The 12,719-nt window shown below is 48.1% G+C and overlaps 1 protein-coding gene across 1 annotated transcript in view; it reads right to left on the bottom strand.

Moving 5' to 3' along the window:
- Nucleotides 1–12,719, bottom strand: part of lipca (lipase, hepatic a) — a 28,776-nt gene that overhangs the window by 11,020 nt on the left and 5,037 nt on the right. The window contains exons 3-5 of the mRNA XM_029721449.1: nucleotides 11,878–12,057; nucleotides 11,574–11,691; nucleotides 89–325 (exon numbers count right to left, since the gene is read on the bottom strand). Coding sequence (XP_029577309.1) covers nucleotides 89–325; nucleotides 11,574–11,691; nucleotides 11,878–12,057 — 535 coding nt within the window. The remainder of the gene's footprint in view (nucleotides 1–88; nucleotides 326–11,573; nucleotides 11,692–11,877; nucleotides 12,058–12,719) is intronic.

Here is a 12,719-nt window from a genome sequence, read left to right as displayed (position 1 = left end):
TAGCTCTTCTCCTTAATATACCCTACCAATATTTTTCTATATGCCAAATGACTCTCACCTCCCCACTCCACCACTGTGACAGACTCACCATTGATTCCATGCAAGGCAATATGTTCCATTAAGCTCCGGAAAGGGTGGCATCCTGGTTGGAAGTCACCCCCGTTGGGGTAGAAGTCAACATGTGCCACAGGTTGCTTGATTCCCACACTCAGCCCCATGCGTTCTTGAGTGTAGGTGTGGATGGCATCCACAAAGAGGGCATCATCAGGGGACAGTCTGTCTGATGCTGCCATGCCCTCAAACAGGGGACCTGCTGGATCCAGACCTGGACAAAGAAACACAAAGGATCTCAGGCTTTTCACCGGAGTGCCATTAGACTTGGATACTTCTATAAGAATTGTACTCTGTCGTGTCTTTGGGCATCTGTCACGTATCCCACCGAAGGTGGCTCCCCTGCCTGCTCGGGCGGCGCTCGGCAGTCGTCGTCGCCGGCCTACTAGCCGCCGCTGATCCTTTTTTCCTTTTCTGTTTGTATGTCTTATTGGTTGCACCTGTTCCCTATTTGAGTGTCTTGATTTGTGTTTATTTAAGGCTGCTTAGCCCGCCCAGGTTTGAGCGGGATTATTTTATGTCAGTGTGCTTTTTGGATGTGCTGGCTTTTTCGCCTTGATTTTCTTTCCGGACTGTGTGACCGTTATTACTGGGTTGGTCATTTTGTTCACGCGCCTGTTGTGTTGGCGTTGACCGTTTTGTACCGGAGAAAATAAATCATTATTTCCTTACCTCTGCTCTCTGCGCCTGACTCCTACCACCACTCCTAGCGATTCGTGACAGAATCCCGCACCACGCTATGGAGTCAGCAGGAGCAGCCGCGCCTCCTCTCCCATCGATGGAGGAAAGGGTCTTCCATCATACCAGCATTCTCCACCGGATCGGTTCAGCCATGGATCAGATGATGGAGAGGATGGACCGATGGAAGAGGAGTGGCCTCCCTACCTCATCCCCAGCTCCTCTTCCCCCTCCCCCTCCAACTACTACCCCTCCTCCGGCGTCCGGATCCGGGGCCCTACGCCTGGCTCTCCCCAGGGAGTACGATGGAGCGGCGGCTGGGTGCCAGGGGTTCCTGCTACAGCTGGAGTTGTACCTGGCTACCGTTCGTCCGACTCCCTCGGGAGAGGAGAGCGTGAGCGTCCTCGTCTCCTGCTTAACGGGTCATGCCCTGGAGTGGGCCAACGCAGTGTGGTATGGCCCAGACTCGGCAAGGGATCACTACCCCGAGTTGTGAACGGCTGTTCCACCTGCGGCAGGAGACGTGGAGCGCACAGGACTTTGCTCTGGAGTTCCGGACCTTGGCTGCTGGGGCGGGGTGGAACAACAGGGCCCTGATGGACCACTATCGTTGCAGCCTCCGGGAGGACGTCCGCCGGAAGCTAGCCTGTCGGGACACTACCCTCTCCCTGGATGAACTTATTGACATGTCCATTCGTCTCGACAACCTGCTGACTGCCCGCGGGTGTCCAGAACGGGCCCTGTTGGTTCCACCTCCAGGTCCTCCAGCTCCCATCCCTATGGAGCTAGGGGGGGCCGCATCGAGCGGAACCGGAGGAGGAGGCTTCTCCTGTACCCGGTGTGGTCAGAGAGGACACACTGCCGACCGGTGCTGGAGGAGCTCCTCTGGGAATCGGGATGGCAGGCAGAGCACTCCTCGTTCACCCCAGGTGAGTAAGCACCAACCTCACCCAGAGCTCCCTGTTGGCCATATGTTTGTACTTATAACTTTCCCTGAGTTTTCTCCTTCTTTCCAGCATAAAGCGCTAGTCAATTCAGGCGCAGCTGGAAATTTTATGGATCGTGGGCTCGCATTAAGGCTAGGGATTCCCCTGGTGTCGTTGGACCAACCTTTCCCCGTGCACTCCTTAGATAGCTGACCATTAGGGTCAGGGCTGGTCAGGGAGGCCACGGTTCCACTGGACATGGTAACGCAGGGGGATCATGGGGAACGGATTTGTCTCTTCCTCATTGATTCGCCTGCGTTTCCGGTGGTGCTGGGGATTCCCTGGCTGGCCAATCACAACCCTGATATTTCGTGGAGACAGGGGGCTCTCAGAGAGTGGTCAGAGGAGTGTTCAGGCAGGTGTAAAGGAGTTTCCATCGGTGCGACGACAGTGGAGAGTCCAGACCAGGTTTCCACTGTGCGCATTCCCTCTGAATAGGGCGATTTGGCTATCACCTTCTGTAAGAAGAGGGCGACCCGATTACCACCTCATCAACGAGGGGATTGCGCGATAAACCTCCAGGTAAACGCTACACTTCCCAGGAGTCACGTGTACCCATTGTCACAAGAGGAAACGCTGACTATGGAGACATATGTCACGGAATCTCTGAGACAGGGGTACATTCGGCCCTCCATGTCACCCGTCTCCTCGAGTTTCTTTTTCGTGAAGAAAAAGGATGGAGGTCTGCGTCTGTGCATTGATTATCGAGGTCCAAATTCCATCCCAGTGGGGTTTAGTTACCCGCTACCTCTCATCGCTACGGTGGTGGAATCATTTCACGGAGCGCGTTTTTTCACGAAACTGGATCTCAGGAGCGCGTACAATCTGGTGCGTATCCGGGGAGGAGACGAGTGGAAAACCGTGTTTAGTAACACATCGGGCCACTATGAGTACCTCGTCATGCCGTATGGGTTAAAGAATGCTCCAGCCCTTTTTTCACTCCTTTGTCTACGAGATTCTCAGGGACCTGCACAGGCAGGGTGTGGTGGTGTATATTGATGACATCCTGATCTATTCCGCCACACACTCCGCGCATGTATCCCTGGTGCGCAAGGTGCTTGGGCGACTGCTGGAGCATGACCTGTACGTTAAGGCTGAAAAATGCCGTTTCCTTCCTGGGGTATCGCATTTCCACCTCGGGGGTGGTGATAGAGTGTGACCGCGTTAAGGCCGTGCATAATTGGCCAACTCCGACCACGGTAAAGGAGGTGCAGCGGTTCTTAGGGTTTGCCAATTACTACCGGAGGTTTATCCGGGGCTTTGGTCAGGTGGCTGCTCCCATTACCTCACTGCTGAAGGGGGGTCCGGCGCGCTTGCGCTAGTCAGCAGAGGCGAACAGAGCTTTCAGTCGTCTGAAGGAGCTGTTTACCGACGCTCCCGTGCCTGCTCATCCGGACCCCTCTTTGGCATTCATAGTGGAGGTGGACGCGTCCGAGACTGGGGTGGGGGCCGTGCTATCACAGCGCTCGGGCACGCCACCAAAACTCCGCTATTGTGCCTTCTTTTCTAGGAAGCTCGGTCCGGCGGAGCAGAACTATGACGTGGGGGACCGGGAGTTGTTAGCTGTAGTCAAGGCTCTGAAAGTGTGGAGACACTGGCTTGAGGGGGCTAAGCACCCTTTCCTCATCTGGACTGACCACCGTAATCTCGAGTACATCCGGGCAGCTAGGAGACTGAATCCGCGTCAGGCCAGGTGGGCCATGTTCTTTCCCTGATTTCGGTTTACAATCTCCTATCGGCCAGGTTCATTAAACACGAAGGCCGACGCGCTGTCCCGCCTGTATGACACCGAGGAGAGGGCCATCGATCCAACTCCCATCCTCCCAGCGTCATGCTTGGTAGCATCGGTGGTATGGGAGGTGGACGCGGAGATCGAGCGGGCGTTACGGTTGGAACCAGCACCATCTCAGTGTCCAGCAGGTGTTCAGTACGTGCCGCTTGGTGTCCGTGATCGATTGATTCGATGGGCCCATAATCTCCCCTCTTCGGGTCACCCTGGGATTGAGAGGACAGTGCGGAGCCTGAGGGGAAAGTACTGGTGGCCCACCTTGGCAAAGGACGTGCGGTTTTATGTTTCCTCCTGCTCGGTGTGCGCTCAGAGCAAGGCTCCTAGACACCTGCCTAGAGGGAAATTACAGCCCCTCCCTGTTCCACAGCGTCCATGGTCACACTTGTCAGTGGACTTTCTCACCGACCTTCCCATATCTCAGGGAAACACCACAATCCTGGTCATTGTGGATCGGTTCTCGAAGTCCTGCCGTCTCATCCCGTTGCCCGGTCTCCCTACGGCTCTGCAGACTGCGGAGGCCCTGTTTACCCATGTCTTCCGGCACTACGGGGTGCCCGAGGACATCGTTTCTGATCGGGGTCCCCAGTTCACGTCCAGAGTTTGAAGGGCGTTCATGGAACGGTTGGGGGTCTCGGTCAGCCTGACCTCGGGATTCCACCCCGAGAGTAATGGGCAGGTGGAGAAAGTGAACCAAGAGGTGGGTAGGTTTCTAAGGACGTATTGCCGGGATCGGCCCAGGGAGTGGTCGAGATACGTCCCATGGGCAGAGGTAGCCCAAAACTCCCTCCGTCACTCATCAACTAACATGTCACCGTTTCAGTGCATGTTGGGCTACCAGCCGGTCCTGGCTCCATGGCACCAGAGCCAGACCGAGACTCCTGCAGTGCAGGAGTGGGTGCAGCGCTCGAAGGACACTTTGAAAGCCGTCCAAGACGCACTAACAAAGGCGAGTGGACGGCCGAAGAAGGGCGCTGACCAGCACCGCAGTGAGACCCCTGTGTTTGCACCAGGGGATCGAGTCTGGCTCTCGGCTCGAAACCTACCCCTCCGCTTGCCCTGTCGGAAGCTGGGGCCGCAATGTGTAGGGCCGTTTAAAGTCCTGAGGAGGATAAACGAGGTGTGTTACCGGTTACAACTTCCATCTTACTACCGTATTAACCCCTCGTTTCATGTGTCTCTCCTTAGGCCGGTGGTGGCTGGTCCCCTGCAGGAAGGTGAGGTGCCGGAGGTCCCTCCACCCCCTCTGGACATTGGGGGGTCCCCGACGTATACGATACGCGCCATTCTGGACTCCAGACGTCGGGTTGGGGGCCTACAGTACCTCGTCGACTGGGAGGGGTACGGCGCGGAGGAGAGGTGCTGGGTACCAGTGAAGGACATTTTGGACCCCTCACTACTGAGGGAGCCACGCATCAGGGGGGGTACTGTCACGTATCCCACCGAAGGTGGCTCCCCTGCCTGCTCGGGCGGCGTTCGGCGGTTGTCGTAGCCGCCGAGCGCCGGCCTACTAGCCGCCGCTGATCCTTTTTTCCTTTTCTATTTGTATGTCTTATTGGTTGCACCTGTTCCCTATTTGAGTGTCTTGATTTGTGTTTATTTAAGCCTGCTTAGCCCGCCCAGGTTTGTGCGGGATTATTTTATGTCAGTGTGCTTTTTGGATGTGCTGACTATTTCGCCTTGATTTTCTTTCCGGACTGTGTGACCGTTATTACTGGGTTGGTCATTTTGTTCACGCGCCTGTTGTGTTGGCGTTGACCGTTTTGTACCGGAGAAAATAAATCATTATTTCCTTACCTCTGCTCTCTGCGCCTGACTCCTACCACCACTCCTAGCAATTCGTGACAGCATCATTAAAACTGAATACTTATTTTTATCAAATAACTCTCTGTAATTATTATTATGCAATTAACTGATTAATCGTGTAACTGTAATTAACTAGAAGGTCGGGGCACCAAGGAAAATATTCAGTTTACAAAGTTATAATTTTCCTAATATAACTTTCCAGATATCATAATATCTGACCTATGAGTCTTCTGATTTAATGACTTATTTTTACCTCGCGTCAGTCTCATTCCAAACATCGTAAATTGTTGTTATCTGCACGAACCCTGTCTTCACTAAGTCATCCATACATCAATTGTCTTAAAATCATTTATTTACTAAACTAATTAATTCACAGAAAGCATACAAAACAGTAGGTATCGTTACAAAGCAATGGTAGAGGAATGTGTCCTAGTGGGCTAAACCGGCATGGCGGCTTGTTAAACAAACAAGGGGTGTGGGGGCAGCGGAGAAGACACTACAGAGTTGATAAATATTAACAATTGATATGCTAATCCTTTGCACATGAACGCTCACTCATTCGGAAACAATTGCAATCAATATATATATTTACGCTCAGTGTGTCGTCGTGATCTTTGTTGGAGAGTTTCGTCCTCTCTTTCTCTCTCTTGGTTAGAATGAATCTTTCAAACTGACATTCATTAATGTAGTTATAGAATGGATGTTTCGTCGGTCTTCGCGTTCAATGATACCGAATTTCTAGCTGCAGACTAGTAATTAATATCAAAGACTTATTTATTATTCTGTCGGTATCGATAGTCTAAAAGTTTAACCACGTGGTATGGTTAAAGTTCAGTAGAGGAATGCATGGTCAAACCTTGGCCCTCTCTTCTCAAGGTAAGCTGGTCTAAAGGGGGGCCTAATCATCCAGCGATCATACACTGTTTACCAGGGGGCAGGGCTACCGACGTTAAGGCTAATCTAAAGACGGTGCTGGCTAAAGCTAAAACTGGCGAGTGTAGAGAGTATAGAGATATTGTTATCCACGTCGGCACCAACGATGTTAGGATGAAACAGTCAGAGGTCACCAAGCGCAATATAGCTTCAGCGTGTAAATCAGCTAGAAAGATGTGTCGGCATCGAGTAATTGTCTCTGGCCCCCTCCCAGTTAGGGGGAGTGATGAGCTCTACAGCAGAGTCTCACAACTCAATCGCTGGATGAAAACTGTTTTCTGCCCCTCCCAAAAGATAGAATTTGTAGATAACTGGCCCTCTTTCTGGGATTCACCCACAAACAGGACCAAGCCTGGCCTGCTGAGGAGTGACGGACTCCATCCTAGCTGGAGGGGTGCTCTCATCTTATCTACGAACATAGACAGGGCTCTAACTCCTCTAGCTCCACAATGAAATAGGGTGCAGGCCAGGCAACAGGCTGTTAGCCAGCCTGCCAGCTTAGTGGAGTCTGCCACTAGCACAGTTAGCGTAGTCAGCTCAGCCTTCCCCATTGAGACCGTGTCTGTGCCTCGATCTTGGTTGGGCAAAATTAAAAATGGCGGTGTTCGCTTCAGTAATCTTACTAGTATAAAGACCTCCTCCATTCCTGCCATTATTGAAAGAGATTGTGATACTTCACATTTCAAAATTGGGTTACTTAATGTTAGATCCCTCACTTCCAAGGCAGTTATAGTCAATGAACTAATCACTGATCATAATCTTGATGTGATTGGCCTGACTGAAACATGGCTTAAGCCTGATGAATTTACTGTGTTAAATGAGGCCTCACCCCCTTGTTACACTAGTGACCAAACCCCCCGTGCATCCGGCAAAGGCGGAGGTGTTGCTAACATTTACGATAGCAAATTTCAATTTACAAAAAAAAAAACAATGACGTTTTCGTCTTTTGAGCTTCTAGTCATGAAATCTATGCAGCCTACTCAATCACTTTTTATAGCTACTGTTTACAGGCCTCCTGGGCCATATGCAGTGTTCCTTACTGAGTTCCCTGAATTCCTATCGGATCTTGTAGTCATAGCAGATAATATTCTAATTTTTGGTGACTTTAACATTCACATGGAAAAGTCCACAGACCCACTCCAAAAGGCTTTCGGAGCCATCATCGACTCAGTGGGTTTTGTCCAACATGTCTCTGGACCTACTCACTGCCACAGTCATACTCTGGACCTAGTTTTGTCCCATGGAATAAATGTTGTGGATCTTAATGTTTTTCCTCATAATCCTGGATTATCGGACCACCATTTTATTGCGTTTACAATTGCAACAAATAATCTGCTCAGACCCCAACCAAGGAAGATTAAAAGTCGTGCTATAAATTCTCAGACAACCCAAAGATTCCTTGATGCCCTTCCAGACTCCCTCTGCCTACCCAAGGACGTCAGAGGACAAGAATCAGTTAACCACCTAACCGAGGAACTCAATTCAACCTTGCGCAATACCCTAGATGCAGTTGCACCCCTAAAAATTAAAAACATCTGTCATAAGAAACTAGCTCCCTGGTATACAGAAAATACACGAGCTCTGAAGCAAGCTTCCAGAAAATTGGAACGGAAATGGCGCCACACTAAACTGGAAGTCTTCCGACTAGCTTGGAAAGACAGTACCGTGCAGTATCGAAGAGCCCTCACTGCTGCACGATCATCCTATTTTTCCAACTTAATTGAGGAAAATAAGAACAATCCGAAATTTCTTTTTGACACTGTCGCAAAGCTAACTAAAAAGCAGCATTCGCAAATGGAGGATGGCTTTCACTTCAGCAGTAATAAATTTATGAACTTTTTTGAGGAAAAGATCATGATCATTAGAAAGCAAATTACGGACTCCTCTTTAAATCTGGGTATTCCTCCAGGGCTTCATTGTCCAGAGTCTGCACAACTCTGCCAGGACCTTGGCTCAAGGGAGATACTAAAGTGTTTTAGTACTATATCTCTTGACACAATGATGAAAATAATCATGGCCTCCAAACCCTCAAGCTGCATACTGGACCCTATTCCAACTAAACTACTGAAAGAGCTGCTTCCTGTGCTTGGCCCTCCTATGTTGAACATAATAAACGGCTCTCTATCCACCGGATGTGTACCAAGCTCACTAAAAGTGGCAGTAATAAAGCCTCTCTTGAAAAAGCCGAATCTTGACCCAGAAATTATAAAAAACTATCGGCCTATATCGAATCTTCCATTCCTCTCAAAATTTTTTGAAAAAGTTGTTGCGCAGCAACTCACTGCCTTCCTGAAGACAAACAATGTATACGAAACGCTTCAGTCTGGTTTTAGACCCCATCATAGCACTGAGACTGCACTTGTGAAGGTGGTAAATGACCTTTTAATGACGTCAGACCGAGGCTCTGCATCTGTCCTCATGCTCCTAGATCTTAGTGCCGCTTTTGATACCATCGATCACCACATTCTTTTGGAGAGATTGGAAACCCAAATTGGTCTACATGGACAAGTTCTGGCCTGGTTTAGATCTTATCTGTCGGAAAGATATCAGTTTGTCTCTGTGAATGGTTCGTCCTCTGACAAATCAATTGTAAATTTCGGTGTTCCTCAAGGTTCCGTTCTAGGACCACTATTGTTTTCACTATATATTTTACCTCTTGGGGATGTCATTCGAAAACATAATGTTACATTTCACTGCTATGCGGACGACACACAGCTGTACATTTCAATGAAACATGGTGAAGCCCCAAAATTGCCCTCGCTAGAAGCCTGTGTTTCAGACATAAGGAAGTGGATGGCTGCAAATTTTCTACTTTTAAACTCGGACAAAACAGAGATGCTTGTCCTAGGTCCCAAGAAACAAAGAGATCTTCTGTTGAATCTGACAATTAATCTGGATGGTTGTACAGTCGTCTCAAATAAAACTATGAAGGACCTCGGCGTTACTCTGGACCCTGATCTCTCTTTTGAAGAACATATCAAGACTGCTTCAAGGACAGCTTTTTTCCATCTACGTATCATTGCAAAAATCAGAAACTTTCTGTCCAAAAATGACGCAGAAAAATTAATCCATGCTTTTGTTACTTCTAGGCTCGACTACTGCAATGCTCTACTTTCCGGCTACCCGGATAAAGCACTAAACAAACTTCAGTTAGTGCTAAATACGGCTGCTAGAATCCTGACTAGAACCAAAAAATTTGATCATATTACTCCAGTGCTAGCTTCCCTACACTGGCTTCCTGTTAAGGCAAGGGCTGATTTCAAGGTTTTACTGCTAACCTACAAAGCATTACATGGGCTTGCTCCTACCTATCTTTCCGATTTGGTCCTGCCGTACATACCTACACGTACGCTACGGTCACAAGACGCAGGCCTCCTAATTGTCCCTAGAATTTCTAAGCAAACGGCTGGAGGTAGGGCTTTCTCCTATAGAGCTCCATTTTTATGGAATGGTCTGCCTACCCATGTGAGAGACGCAGACTCAGTCTCAACCTTTAAGTCTTTACTGAAGACTTATCTCTTCAGTAGGTCCTATGATTAAGTATAGTCTGGCCCAGGAGTGTGAAGGTGAACGGAAAGGCTGGAGCAACGAACCGCCCTTGCTGTCTCTGCCTTGTCGGTTCCCCTCTTCCCACTGGGATTCTCTGCCTCTAACCCTTTTACAGGGGCTGAGTCACTGACTTACTGGTGTTCTTCCATGCCGTCCATGGGAGGGGTGCGTCACTTGAGTAGGTTGAGCCACTGACGTGGTCTTCCTGTCTGGGTTGGCGCCCCCCCCTTGGGTTGTGCCGTGGCGGACATCTTTGTGGGCTATACTCGGCCTTGTCTTCGGACGGTAAGTTGGTGGTTGTAGATATCCCTCTAGTGGTGTGGGGGCTGTGCTTTGGCAAAGTGGGTGGGGTTATATCCTGCCTGTTTGGCCCTGTCCGGGGGTATCATCGGATGGGGCCACAGTGTCTTCTGATCCCTCCTGTCTCAGCCTCCAGTATTTATGCTGCAGTAGTTTATGTGTCGGGGGGCTAGGGTCAGTCTGTTACATCTGGAGTATTCTCTTGTCTTATCCGGTGTCCTGTGTGAATGTAAATATGCTCTCTCTAATTCTCTCTTTCTTTCTTTCTTTCTTTCTCTCGGAGGACCTGAGCCCTAGGACTACCTGGCATGATGACTCCTTGCTGTCCCCAGTCCACCTGGCCATGCTGCTGCTCCAGTTTCAACTGTTCTGCCTGCGGCTACAGAACCCTGACCTGTTCACCGGACGTGCTTGTTGCACCCTCGACAATTACTATGATTATTATTATTTGACCATGCTGGTCATTTACGAACATTTTAACATCTTGACCATGTTCTGTTATAATATCCACCCGGCACAGCCAGAAGAGGACTGGCCACCCCTCATAGCCTGGTTCCTCTCTAGGTTTCTTCCTAGGTTTTTGGCCTTTCTCAGGAGTTTTTCCTAGGGAGTTTTTCCCAGCCACCGTGCTTCTTTCACATGCATTGCTTGCTGTTTGGGGTTTTAGGCTGGGTTTCTGTACAGCACTTTGAGATTTCAGCTGATGTACGAAGGGCTATATAAATAAATTTGATTTGATTTTGATTTTGATTTAAAGAAAGAAACCCTGGGTGGGGGTTCATATACAGAATGTAGAAAAGGCTGTCACATGACGCCTTGTCCTGTCTGTGTCCCTGGGGCGTGTGCCGGTGACATAGTTAAGCTTTGAACAGAAATACAATTCTCTCACATTAACATCAGTACATAGCATCTCAACATATTCCAAATAGGTTTATCCTTATTCATTCAGTTGATACAACCATTTAGATGTAAGTCCCATAGCTGAGGCTATTATATAAACATTATTATGGTAATATGGCAATATTGTCTCTCATGAGTTTCATAAAATTGTACCAAGCGGACCAGTTCGTAGCTGGATTCTTCACCGATCTTTTATACCTTCTCCAGAACATAAATGTTGTTCGGTTCCCCCATCCGGTGAGGTGAAAGAATTCCTTTGTCTCTCTATGAAACCACCCTGTCTCAAAACTGTGGCCTGTGAGGCAGGACATTCCCTTTGGAATTTACGACCGCCTTCTGACCACAGCAGCCTGGGTAGGGGGAGGTAGGTAGGGGGATGGTGCATAGAAAAGGCCTGGTGCAGAGGGAGGGGGTTCAACTGTGCTCGCTGTACCCAGAGAGAGGGCAACGTCATGACAACTCTAATGCATTATTTAGCCAGGAAATGGTGTGACAAAATATTTACAGAGAGTAGAAAACCTCACCAGTGATTCGTCCAATCTTTCCACGTCCTCCCAGGTAGCTTCCAGCAAATCCAGAGACGTGAGCACCAAGACTGTATCCAATCAGATGAACTTTCTCTGCAGGAAACTGGTAAAACTCCTGACACACAAATATCGTTATTATGTTAGTGTTGATGTGAAAAGGAGGTGATGATGTGACATTATCGTCTTTTGTAGGAGACATATTATATGTCCTAAAGAGGTTGTCTTCACATTTCTGTCACACAAACAGTACTTTGCTATGGCAGTCCTTGTTGAACACATTGAACACTTTCCTGACTCTCACCTGCAGCCACTGTAGCAGGAATGCAATGTCCTTCCCCACTGCCCTAGTGTTCTGGGCTGCGTTAGGGTAGTTCATATTGGCCTGTAAAAGCCAGTCAGTAACTATCACATTGACATCTCCAAGACTGGTCTTCAGAGCAGAAGCAAGAACGGGCACCCAGCTCTCCATCAGAGCATTTATCTTGGAAAAAGAGAAACGGGTTTTAGTCTCATTTGAAGGGTTGCATAGGGAGGGTATCTAACTGGAATACACAGAATTATGGTAACTTTCAAGGTTTTTGGGGGAATTTTATCAGATGACATCTAGTGGCTTTTTGGGTTCTCCAGATCATCACAGGTGTACGTAATTATTTCTGGCCCTCTACGTGGCCTCATCACATGTCAAATATATAAAAAAGAATCAAATAACATATTTTTAAAATAAAAAATGGAATGACAAAGCTGTAAAACATTATCAAAAATATAAATCATCAACTCAGTGAATACCATTGGTGTTTAATACGATATGTTTAATACGATAAATATCCTTAAATATATTTTTTTACACCCTTGTATTTATTTTAATATGTCAATATGTATTTTGTCACCAAACTTGTAGCAGTTATGAAAAAAGTTAATAGTTGGAAGAGTTGCAGAGGTAATTGAAAATAATGCCATTGCTGATTAGTTGCTTTTCTTAATTTTATTTCTTAACATTTTTATCTTGAAACATAACCACTAGAAACTCATGGACAATATGGACACAGACATAAAAAAGTATTCTATATACAGTTGAAGTCAGAAGTTTACACCTTAGCCAAATACATTTAAACTCACACTTTTCACACTGGCCTATTAATCCTA

The sequence above is a fragment of the Salmo trutta genome, chromosome 29 (assembly GCF_901001165.1).
Source record: "Salmo trutta chromosome 29, fSalTru1.1, whole genome shotgun sequence".
NCBI classification, from domain to species: domain Eukaryota; kingdom Metazoa; phylum Chordata; class Actinopteri; order Salmoniformes; family Salmonidae; genus Salmo; species Salmo trutta.
The sequence above is the reverse complement of the archived record's forward strand: the minus strand, read 5'-3'. Positions and strand labels throughout refer to the sequence as shown.